The sequence below is a fragment of the Chroicocephalus ridibundus genome, chromosome 3, assembly GCF_963924245.1.
Source record: "Chroicocephalus ridibundus chromosome 3, bChrRid1.1, whole genome shotgun sequence".
Taxonomy (NCBI): domain Eukaryota; kingdom Metazoa; phylum Chordata; class Aves; order Charadriiformes; family Laridae; genus Chroicocephalus; species Chroicocephalus ridibundus.
In genome coordinates, this window is record NC_086286.1 from 32,894,196 (window position 1) to 32,906,884 (window position 12,689).

The 12,689-nt window shown below is 43.5% G+C and overlaps 1 protein-coding gene across 1 annotated transcript in view; it reads right to left on the reverse strand.

Moving 5' to 3' along the window:
- The window catches only part of PLB1 (phospholipase B1), an 84,651-nt gene that overhangs the window by 5,709 nt on the left and 66,253 nt on the right, over positions 1-12,689 (reverse strand). The window contains exons 47-55 of the mRNA XM_063328658.1: positions 12,300-12,358; positions 11,041-11,084; positions 9,688-9,787; positions 7,302-7,353; positions 5,353-5,433; positions 4,202-4,267; positions 3,561-3,655; positions 2,308-2,389; positions 885-989 (exon numbers count right to left, since the gene is read on the reverse strand). Coding sequence (XP_063184728.1) covers positions 885-989; positions 2,308-2,389; positions 3,561-3,655; positions 4,202-4,267; positions 5,353-5,433; positions 7,302-7,353; positions 9,688-9,787; positions 11,041-11,084; positions 12,300-12,358 — 684 coding nt within the window. The remainder of the gene's footprint in view (positions 1-884; positions 990-2,307; positions 2,390-3,560; positions 3,656-4,201; positions 4,268-5,352; positions 5,434-7,301; positions 7,354-9,687; positions 9,788-11,040; positions 11,085-12,299; positions 12,359-12,689) is intronic.

The window sequence follows — 12,689 nt, forward strand, 5'->3', positions numbered from 1 at the left end:
ATTACTGCATCTTGAGATCTAATGCAGCCTGCTCAGCTTCACAGAACAATTTTCATAACAAACTTAAACTTATCATTAAACCAACAGTCACAGCTCTTATACGGACACTACCATTGACCCACACTCCACCTTGTACAGAACTGATAGAACACTGCTTATTCTTGCTTGTTAAACTTCCATAACTCAGACTTATAACCTTTCAAGTGTTGAAATTTGCGCTGAATTTCAATCAACATTAAAAATTGTGGCTTATCCAGCTGTGGCAAATGTCTGTCTGAGGAAGAATTTGCCTCATTACTACCTGTATGGTGACTTCTCTTTGGACTTGAAGGCTGCCAGAAGAAAATGGGGATGATATGATAAAAGATCGGTATTATGCAAAACTGGGTGGTTTTGACCAGGATTCATGCTAAATATTTGTATCCCTAACTACACAGCATACATAATAGTAAGGCTGGAGAAAAGAAGGAGAATCAGTGTTTGGTTTCAAAGGCTGCTTCATGTTTCCAGGCTGGAATGAGTCAGGCATGCAAGTGCTGGTCTCTGAGTGAAGGAAACCTGAACATATTCCCTAATCTACATCGGAAGAAAATTGTGGTGAATGCCAACCGAGCCTCCAACAGGGGAAGAAACGTGCAGTTTAGAGGAAGCCAGAGGGTGCTTAGGTTTAATGCATGCACACTACGAGTGTTTCCTAAAGCCATTTTGATTCACAGGCAGCACAGTCTTTCCTGTCCTCTCCTTTGTCACCCATTGCAGGTTCCACCCTGTGCCGCTAGACTGCGCAAAGAGAAGAAAGCACAGTCCTTGTGGCATGGATCTTACTGACTTGGGGAAATTAAGATACTGGTCCTCGTTTAATGGGAAAGAAAAACAGGACTCACACTATCCAGGGGCAACAAGGTGTTTCGGAAAAATGGCTGCATGACAACTGCAAAGTCCTCACGCTCCTCGTACCGACCGCTGTTGATCAGCTGTAAGGCTTCAGCCTGTATGGAGTTGCGTGATTGGAAACAGGAGTTACTTAAAAGGTTCATCAAACATTTGTCAGCTATCAAAAACATGCATATTACACTTCTTTCAATGTAGGAACCCATAGATTATTTGGTATAAATCTAAATGAATAGTTTAAAGCAGTCCAGAGAACGACTAAAAAAAATAATTTGGTTCATGAAGAGATTTTCATAAGGAAAACACACAGAAGCTAGTATAAATTGAAATGTAAAGTTGCTTAATTAAAAAAAAAAGAAAGTAGTTCATACCTTATTTATAGAAATCAGTGCTGCATAATCACAATGAGATTCAAATTTACAGAGAATTAAAAAAAGACGTAAGGCCAAAGCTTTTAGCTTTTAGAAGTGACAAATGACTCCAGAAGGCCAGCTTGAGACAGAAATGTGCCTGAAGTAAAATCAAACCTAAGCATTGAAAAATCACCTGCCCCTTTTGAAAACTATGGCAATAGACACTCATACAGATAATAAAAGCATCTCATTGTTACTTACCACCTTATGGATATAAATTCTAATGCTCCTGGTCATATCTCAAAACATTCCTAACCCCACTTCCTTAGTAAAGGAAAACATGCCCTGGATAGTTTTATACAAGTATTTTCCAAGATGGATTTTTTGAGCATTGTGAGATTCATCAGACAACATCCACTGCCAGAGACAGAATGGAGGACTGCAGAACATAATGTGAACTGATACAGTGATTCCTGTATTCATAGGAATAATGATGGAAAAACCTTCCGCTCCAATAGCTATTTATAGCCTTTGTTACATTTGAGTGAATCTTACGCTCGAGGCTATGAAAAGTTACTCTCAGAGAGCAAGCTGACCCATGGTAAGCCATCTGCATGCACTCTCTCAGCCCATAGCAAAAGAAAGGAATACCTTGTTGGTTTAGTTCATTTTCTCTGCTAAGGCTTACCACAAAACAGATGACGCAAGGTAATTTGTAACCCTTACAGTGACATGTTAATTCATGTGACCTATTTATTGGATTCCTAATGGACAAACACATATCAACAAAACAGACATCACCAGTAACTCCTTTTTAACTGTCGAAACAGCAACTGGAACCAGAACCAGTCTCAATCTGATCCAGCTCAGGTCAAATTACAAGCAGTGTGGAAAGACTTGCACTGCTGCTAACTGGTTAGCTGGGTGGGGGTTTAGTTAGACTGTAGCCAAGCTCTTTCCCAGTCATCCCTCTCTGTCCTGCTGACAATATGCATGAGAGGAAGGGAAGTGATATCAAGAGAAACACAAGTGAAGATGACCAGTTACAGAATCAAGGTATTACCTGAAAATCTCTGTTAACTCTCTTAATTTCTTCTAGTTCAGAAGAGTTTTCCTCAGGGTTTAAGAAACATGGGCAAACATTCCTTCAACAAAAGAAATACTAGAATTAAAAGCCCACCTGGAATAGCCTGTGCAATTCTTCAGCAATGCATGTCTGCTTGAAGAAGCTCAGGACAGGTGCTCAAAGCTCACATGCAGAAGAAGAGCCACCTTGTTGGCTTAGAGGTAGACAGATACTTCAGAAAAAAAATCCCTATTGACTTAGTTTTCAAAGTGAACACCTGCCACAGCCAGTAAGAGCTGCAGGATCCACAATTCTGAGTCAGACACAAAAGCGTTTAGTATGCCACACATTAGCAGGAAAGCACATGCGTGAGAATAAAAAAAAAAAAAAAAATCAAACAAAACTACATATAGGCTCACAGCAGTTTCAGAAATCTGGGAATTTAAAGGTAGAAAAGACAAACTGTTCATGTAGTCTGACTCTTCAGACCACTGTGTTTCATTCTGTTAGCCCCACCATCAAGAGGTAATAATTTGTGTTTCAGTGAAATGCATCCTGTAAGGATGTGCCTGGAATGAACATGAAGACATCAAGCAATACAGTCAATTCACTATTTTCCCTTCTAATGTGTTGCAGTAGTTAATCACTTCTATTATTAAACATCTGTGCCTAACTTCATTTGAATTCATTAGGCATCAGCCTCCAATCACTGGTCTTTGTTATACCTTTCTCCACTAGACTAAAGAGCATTTTCATGTCCATGCTGACGCTTGTAAAGGCACTGGCTCCTTTCTAAAACAAGTCCCTCAGTCTTCTTTGAATTAGGACTTTGGTCTCCTCTGTTAGGTGTGAAAAGTAGTCCCTGGTTGTGCACTCTGCTGTACGCAGCCCAGGCTGCACCGTAGGTAATGCAGCACTGAATACGAGGAGAAGCATCAGGGATGTCAGTCAGCCTGTGCTGCTGAGCAGTGAACGAAGTTCAGTAGTAAACCAATTATATGGTGACTTGTGCTGTGACACGCTGCCTTAGAGCTGAGAAGGCAAGTGACAACTCTGCTATCTACAGGTGCATGCCTTTTAGCTGAAGTATTGGAAGAAGCAGTAGAAAGTTGATGGGAACTAATGCGTCGAGTAAAGGCAGCAACGAAAATAGCTTGGAAAGCTCGGTGTCAGTGTCCTCCTGTAGAAGCAATTTAGATTGCTCTGAAAGAATAGCACTTTAAAGGCAAAGACCTGTTTTCCTCACTTACTTTGCTGTCAAAGCGCACCCCGAAGAGCTTGCTGAGATCTGACGCAGTCCAGAAATCTCAAGTATCTCCACCATGTTGACAAAGACTCTTGGGAGCTGCAGGGATTATAATAACCAGACATACCAAATCACAGAACGTGATACCACTACAAAGTGAGAAAGAAGTGCCATCCGTAGGTCAGGGAGTCAGTGCAAACTACACCGACTGCAACCAATGGCATGTGCAAGGATTATGTATAAATGGAGGGGGAGGGAGACATACAGTGGATGTCAGCCAAAAAATTCCCGGCAGCGAGTACAAACTAGCTGAAAGGCTGCTTCACTCCCTGGGGCATTTCCATTTTCTCTAGGGTAAATGAAACTTCGTACAGTTGGTTTAGCCATCAAAACTGACAGTAGGGTTGTGCTATGTTTGGTCTACAGCAAAAACACTGTGAAACACACAGTCTTCCTGAAACTACAGCCCACTTTCTCAGGGCATTATTTAATACAGTTGTTGAAACACAGCATTGAGGATTAGTCTGACTCCAGCTATTTGGAAGATGACCTTGTATGAAACATAATCACTGACAGTCTATCAGAGGTGAGAAAAACAGTGTGCTTGCCAGGAACATAGCCTGCTAGGGTATCTTAACAGCTTACCTCCTTATAGAAAATATCCAGAGCATCCTGAAGGTGCTTTACATACTTTTGCACTGAATAGGTTTCCTGTGTAGTTAAAAATAATAAAAAAAAATTGGATCAGTCTTCTTTCAGGAACCAAGAAGTTTAACTGTTTCACCTGACCACAGGAGTCCATAGACTCTCTAGTTGCAAGGTAGTCCATGAGCAGATATACCGACTCGATGCTCCTTTTTGCCTTTGTTGGCAGACATATTTTCAGATCAAGGGCTTTATTGCCACATGCACACAGGTTATATACTGCTTGTGTTTCTATGTCACTAATATATTCCCTTAATCTCTATAGAAAATCCTGAGGCGTATAGTTGTTCTTGGCAGAGTCTTTGCCTCATGAATGACTACATAAATCACACCTTTGGATTTCATGTTGTCTTTTATGGGACCCAAACCAGACTAGTTTGCCTTATGAACAGAGTGATTCTTTTTTTTTTTTTTTAAACTGTCAATCTGGGGAAATAGATAAGGAGGCAGTCATGCCCCATAAAACCCATAGGCAACATGATTTTGTGACTTTAGTTATAGAGGTGTAGCTGTGGGGGCAAAGGCTCCAGGCAGCAGCAAAACCGAGAGAACAGTCTCCAGTCATTTCAATGGGTTGGGGTCCAGATCCCCAGTCTGTGCCGCAGGAACCTTTTCAGAGGAGATGAGCAGTGATAACTAGATAAAAGACATCTTTTTCACTATGAATGAATGTTATTTCTTTTGGTGTCATTCTGAAGCAAGAATCAGGCATCCTAAGTAATTTTTGCGTGGAGAAGCTTTCCAGAATAAAGCTTCACTTGCGTCCCCATAACAACGTACTTAAGACACCACGCTGTCTTGATTGCCTCGTCCAGTTAAGCTGGGAGAGCTCTTCAGTTTATCCTTGGTATTTTGTTCCATATGGGGCAGATTGCTGGTTCTTAAATAATGCATTATTCCAGAGCTACAGTGCCCCAATATTAAAAGCTATGCAGTTGTTTCTGATACAATACAGATGAAAGGAACAGGACTTCTAAGTGCTTTTTGAACAAAGAGGAGCTTTGGCTCACAAAGAGAGAGAAAGGTTAAATTTCCAGGGCTGGTCACTTGCCAAGTGCCTGGATGAGCATGCCTAATTCAGAGATACAAACCTTGTCCAAGCAGTACTGGCATAGGTCGTTGCCTCCAACGAGGACAGTAATCAGCTTCCAATCTTCCTTGAAATTAATTTTCTAGTGGCACATAAAATAAACAGATTGCAGCATCCATTGCTTAGGCATGCAGAGGTAACATTCAAAAATGGGGCTAAAGAGGGTACAGACGGCATGGCAGAACAGAGAAAGGAGGCATCCTGAGTTAAGTTGGCAGAAGAAAAGCATCTGTCCAGGGGGAAAATATAAGCTGCAATTCACTTTGGCTTTCAAAAGGAAATCCCCTTCAGCAGACAAGATCTGTCAGGGTAGCCGGGCATAGAAATGTGTCTGTGGCAGCAAGCGTGCCTAAATGAATGTTAGCATCAGGACAGGGATGGACAGGAGAGATTTGCCAGCCGTGGCTGAACACTGCAGGCAACGTGGGGATGAAGAGATGGAGGGAGTGGATGCTGGCGTGACTCATGGAGCTGCAGAACTGGAGCTGCTGGGGATCCCTGCCAGCTGGGCAAGTATTACCCCATGGCCAGGAGGGGTGAGGGGTGCCCCGGGGAACAGACAGTTGGATTAAAATAGAAGAGTCCAGGAGGCTGGTGACTTCACTGAGCTCATATAAGGGCAGCTGCAGCATCCACGTCACTGCAAGCTAACAATAGGCACTGCTGAGAGCTGGGTCTCATCAAAACATTTTGTAACGTTCAGTACAAAGAAAGGAATCAAAGGCAACTATTTTTAGTGTGGTGCATTTACATAACAAACATCTGCGAAAGGATCCCACAAATAGAGAAAGGGCCTGGGAATCACCCACAGGTCTGAATTCTCCTCCTTAACCTGCACTTTGCTTGGAAAGCCTTTCATGAAGAGGCAAAGCATGGCAGGGACGTCCCTCCTCCCCTTTTTTAAAGATGCATAAAAAGCAGTGAATAAAGCAAAGCTCTAGAGCCACGTACTCATTTATTGAAGAGCCATGCCAGCTCCCTTCACTCTGCCAAACAATCAGTACTGCAGAGTAACTGACAGTGGGACTCGCATGCAGCATCCATCAAGAATGCTGGCACAGAGACACATGCTTTGACAAATCCTGCTTATTCAGTACCTTCCTTTCCCATTCAGCCCGAGCCAAGGAGCACCAGGCACTCCCATTCCCTTACAGGGTGCTCTCCCTGAACCAACATCTCACACCCAGTCATCCACTCAAATTCAGCCAACACTTGGAGCAGGGCAGCCTTGTTTACCTCCCAGATTTCCTCCCACCACCCCAAACTGCAGCTGCAGCCACTGAATTAAAAGCCAGTCACCCCTTTGGTGCTCTTTGTAGTTCTCAAGGGAGCTGGCACAGCATGCTGGTCCGCAACACTAGATCCACTACTAATTCCCTAAAAGCTTGTGGCGTGACAGGGATTCACCCAACCCTGAGATTTCTGCCCACTGATTAATCACTTGCCTGGTCAGAACCAGGGTTTCAGAGGGCCTAATCTCCTGGGAAGACTTCAGTTGTCCCCCTTACCACTATTGCCATTTCCCAGACCCAAGAGTGAATAGTGTGATTCATGTTTGTCACCGTGTGCCTGCTCCAGCAGTTTTACACTCGGCCTTTATGACCTCCACTTTGAATGCTGCCGTACAGCTGAGTAGTCCTGTGAGCTCCCCTAGAGCCTTCATATCTCTCCTCTTCCTCACTACCATCCTTACAACTCCTGGCCACACTGCACCCTACAACAGTCTCTGCCTTGTGTGCCTTGCACCTTACCTGCACGGATTTATATAGGTAAATTATCATCTCCTAAAGGGCAATGCCTGACACATTCATCTTGGCAAGCACGCCGGAGACAAGGACAGTGACTTTTCTTCCATCAGTTAACAACTCTTCACTACTCAAGCACTCCATCAATTAAAATCATCTCCCAGAGACCACGGGAGCACTGAGGGGTGGCCCGAATTCCACTTACCGAGCTGCTTCTCATTAGCTCCACCAATTCACGTGCTTGGGCTGACATATTGCTGTAGAAAGAGGACAGAAGCATTTTAGATGCATGCTCTGAAAGCATATCATCTTGATCTCATTTCAGGGAATCTTAGGATCAACAGAAATCAGTACAAGGAAAGTGAAGTCTTAAAAGGATGAACAAACGTAGAAGGACCAAGATAGCAGCAGCTGCACAAGTGAATTATCTGATCGGAAAGGGCTTCAACTAGGATGGCTGCCAAGTGGCAGGCAACTGGGACGAATTCTTCCCATCTCAGAGTTGGCTTAAGTGTATTTTGTTTGGAGAAAACCACTAATGCCCAGATGCACGGAGACATTTAGTTGCATAACTCCCTTCGCAATCTAGTGGGGGAGCTTGATACTTACACAGAAGCTGGGCACCTAACCAGCCTTCTTGAGCTGGCCTTAAATTCCTATGGCTTGTCTTATGGCTGGAACATATTGCTTACACTGTGGAACTGCCAGGCTGTAGAGTCCCAGTCCAGCTCTGGACAGGATGCAATGTCCACAGAGTGAAGCACAAACCATGCTGAGACACCAGCTGGAAACTTGAGCTTCTGATATACTAGCACGAGACTGTGCTTGAACTAATAAGCCCTGCCTCTCTCCGGCAGCTACACAAATGCGGTTACATTATTTGTCCTCCCACAACCGTACTGATTGCCCTAAGTCTTTGCCCAGGGCACCCAAGAAGTATTTGGTAGCTACACAGACTTTGCTAGCTATCCTGAAAGTCCCTTGCAGTAAATTTAATGACTGTTAGAGACGTCACAGAAAGGCTTGGAAGCAAATTCCATGAATATCCATAAAGCAGGGACAGTGTATGCAATAAGAACCCAAATGTGTACGAGTTTGTAACGGACTAGTAGAGTTTTTCTTCAGGAGGAGAAAGAAATTAATTCCCAGCTGCTCATTCTGTTCCTTTTCTTTGCACTGCAAATACGGATAGTTTTTAAACACCATTAGGGTAGCAGTAGACTTCTATTTGTTAGTTTGAGGCACATTTCCCAGAAATCAAGGAATAAATGAGAGATGCTTATGAATTTTTCTCTCATTACAGATATGGCTTGTCAGCGAATCAGGGACCTGCATACTGAAGGCTGCGCAGAAAAAGGTGGAATCATAGAATAGTTTGGGTTGGAAAAGAACTTTAAAGGTCATCTAGTCCAACCTCCCCTGCAATGAGCAGGGACATCTTCAACTAGATCAGGTTGCTCAGAGCCCCATCCAGCCTGACCTTGAATGTTTCCAGAAATGGGGCATCTACAACCTCTCTGGGCAATCTGAGCTAGTGTTCCAACACCCTTATTGTAAGAAATTTCTTCCTTGTATCTAGTCTAAATCTTCCCTCTTTTAGTTTAAAGCCATTACACCTTGTCCTACTGCAACAGGCCCTGCTAAAAAGTTTGACCCCACCTTTCCTGTATGTCCCCTTAAGTACTGAAAGGCCACAATAAGGTTTCCCTGGAGCCTTCTCTTCTCCAGGCTGAACAACCCCAGCTCTCTCAGACTGTCTTCACAGGAGAGGTGCTTCCTCCCTCTGAACACTTTTGTGGCTCTCCTTTGGACTCGCTCCAACAGGTCCATGTCTTTCCTGTGCTGAGGGCTCCAGAACTGGACGCAGCACTCCAGGTGGAGTCTCACCAGACCAGAGGGGCAGAATCACCTCCCTCAACCTGCTGGCCACGCTTCTTTTGATGCAGCCCAGGATGCAGTTGGCTTTCTGGGCTGCAAGTGCACATTGCCAGCTCATGTCCAGCTTTTTATCCACCAGTACCCCCAAGTCCTTCTCCTCAGGGCTGCTCTCAATCCCTTCACTCCCCAGCCTATATTGATACCGAGGGTTGCCCTGACCCAGGTGCAGGACCCAGGTGCCCTGTTGAATCTCATGAGGTTCACACGGGTTCACTTCTCAAGCCTGTCCAGGTCCCTCTGGATGGCATCCCATCCCCCTCAGGCATGTCAGCTGCACCACTCAGCTTGGTGTCATCCACAAACTTGCTGAGGGTGCACTCAAATCAGTGTAGAACACACCAGTGCATTCTACCAGATAGTGGTAGAATAAGAAGCCTAACTAAGGCGTTGGCTTGGAAATTCTGGGCAGAGGTCAAATGAAGAAAGGAAGTTTCTCTCTCTCTGTGCTTTAGAAAAAGATACAAATAAATCCCCCAAATCCTGAATTAAAAAAAAAAATAATTAAAACAAATTTAAAAGCATCAGATCACAGAAACATGCTCAGTACAAACAAGTCATCAGTATTAACTGATTCTTAACATGCACTTCAAAGCTAATCTGCCAGTCCATCAGTTCTCACCCCTTTGCCCATTCTTATTTGTGATTGTGCTTACCGCGCTGTGGCACCTTTCTCCGCAACGTTGAATCCAGCTGTTTCCTTAGAGCTGCCAGTCGAAAAGCCAAAGAGGTTCGGATTGAATTTTTTCAAGATATCTTAAAAATAGAAAATACAATGTTTAACCATCCACAGTACAATCAGCAGTGTTGCCTCCCACAGAAGCAAAAACCAACCGAGTGGCGAGAATGTGGCCCTGGGTTTTCCCCTCATTCACTGTGACTTTACAGAAGCTACAGCTACAGATACACATGCTTGGAGAACTCTAGTTATTGTCCAGACTTCAGCACTGCAACTGTTTCTGTCTGTGGCCTTGAGGAGCCAGGGTCTGGCAACTCAGGAGATGCACAGGTCCCAGGCAACTCGCCAGTCTTGAATTTTATTGTCAGAATAATCATGGTTACTGTCCTTCACGTATGAGGAGCAGATGCTCCAAATATGGCCTTCTACATCCCACTCCTCCAGCCACCCCTCAAGATAATAATATGTATTGCAGAGAAGTGAATTTTATTCACATTTCTAGATTTCAGGAAAACCCTCAGTGGGGAAGCGTCATGTCTGAAAACTGTTATTGTTACTGTTCCTGTAGCGCTGTCTGAAATCTCTTGATAGAGTCTCATTTATAATGCATAAAAGAAACATGCTTTCTATTTTTCTTTAAACCCAGCAATGTGTGTGGTACAAGACAAAGCATATCAGATTTTATTACCAACGATGTCAGGTATTGTCAAGCTGCTCCACAGCACAGATCACATACAAACAGGTGAACCATTGTGAACCGAGTCCCCTCCAATTTATGGTCACATTGACCACTTAATAGTTTCTATGGCAACTACAGGGACTGATTACACAGAACACCGGGACAAGAAATTTATAGTATTTTTATATTTTTTTCAGTGCAATGTAGCAACTTGAAATCATCAGTAGGAACCATAACTTTGTAAACAACCCTCTCTGGATGGACTACTAATTGTTTTATAACCCTTTGTTTGCCCACAACCATTACAGTCAGTCACTGGACAGCACAAAATGAAATAAGGGAGGAGCAGGTCTGCAATGAACTTCTGTCACCTTCAGCACATTTAGTCCTAATCATTTATGTCAAAAGGACAATACAATCACGTGCAGGACCTGTGATGTGGAGGGGCTGAATCAACTTTACAGCTAGTCAGGCCAGTCTGGGTTTCAGCTGTGACTCTCGTGAACTGCTCACATCCACAAGAGATGGGCATTCCCCACTGTTCGCAAGGAAAGCATGACCATTTCCAGATGTTTTCAACATCCACTTAGACTGCTTTCAGAGTAATACTCGCCTTTTGCTTTTCTCACATTGATTTTCCAGGATACTCACTGGGTAAAGTAGTCTGGGTCTCCAGGGTCCCATCACCTCCGATACTACAAAGGGAAAGAACAAAATCATCAAGTGGAGTTAATCCTGCAACCGTCTATCTTATTGTCACCATATGTTGCCGCAGTAGCCCAGGAACAAAAAAAAAAAAACCACAAAAAGACTAACCTCAAACAGGACTAAGGAGATAAACTACAAGAATTCAGGGGAAGTACTGAAAGGAGATTTAGCATTAAATCAAGCAGGGTGTCAGCTAAGATAGAAGCTATGCCTCCAGACTGGGAATAGAGCATACTGGGAGAACTGATTTTTCATATAGACATGCTGGGATGCCCATCATAGAAAGGCATATTTCCTCACCAAAGTTGCTGCATGTGACCTTGCTGAAACTACGTTTGTGTGCAGTTATGCATAGAAGAGAAACTGCATTAAATGCTCATTAACCACCCATCTGTGATTCGGCAATGCTGATTATGAAAAAAGCCACTGCCTCTGCCATTCAAGAGTTTTCTGTGTGCATAGCCATACATTCTTATACCACTTCTGGCAGCCCCTCCTGAAGGCATCTATGCCTGCAGATACATACAAGGGGGAAAGAAAGGATGAAGATAAGAATGTATACCTGCGCAGGGCTCATCAACCATACTTCTCCCCATATGAATCAGGCAGTTTACTTCCACTCTAGCATGGACATTGAGATTCGCACCCACTCTGACACGTATTGTCTTTGTCTACTTTGCAATAGCAAAGATGTTTGAGACATCATTGAATATGCCTGTAGTGCTCTCACCACGTTCATGCCAATCCACACTCACTCAGACTCTTTAGCATTATGTCTAATGCTACTGCATTGTCTACTGAGTACATAATCACAGCAACAGCAGCGTTCTGAATAAACTCCAGAGGGCTAGCAAGATGCTAAAAGAATTCACTCATATTAATAATCCACTACTGTCAGAAATACAGGACCATGTTTGTAGCAATCATGCCTGGTTAAAAAAAAAAAAAAAAAAGAAAAAAGAAAAAAAAAAGGCAGCAACAAAAAACCTCACAGAACCAAACACAAAACCCCCCCCACAAGAATCTCTTCCTTCCTCCCTCTTACGGTCCTGATTCCTCCAATCCTTACCAAGCAATACTTGATCTCAGCATCCTACCCCTGCATTTACATACTTATGTTTGTAACTACATAACCAGGTGACCCACACTTTTAACTGCACCTGTGGACAAAAGCAGAGAAAGAGAAAATCGAGCATTTTCACCTCCAGGAAAGTCCTCTCCAGTCTGTTTGTAGGTCAGTTGCTTTGGCTCCTACTGCAGTCTGGAAAGGATGGAAAGAATAAGTTACAAAAATACTAGAAGAAAAAAGTGCTACAAGTTTAGGTAAGACAGACACTGTGATTTGAAAGTGCTGAAGCATTTTGAGATCTTTACTCTGAATCCAGCCAAGCTTTTGCAATATCCCAGTTTTAGCATAAATGGTCCACGTCCTTATTCACCACCACACGCTGTCCTCTGGGCAGCTCTGCATCTCCTGTGCTTCAAATTCACAGGCTTCTCCTCATATACAAAAGCAGCTCATCTAGATAGTAGACCGTGGAGCATCGGAGGAGATATAGTCCAGCCAGAAGGCATCAGACTGTAAAGTCAAG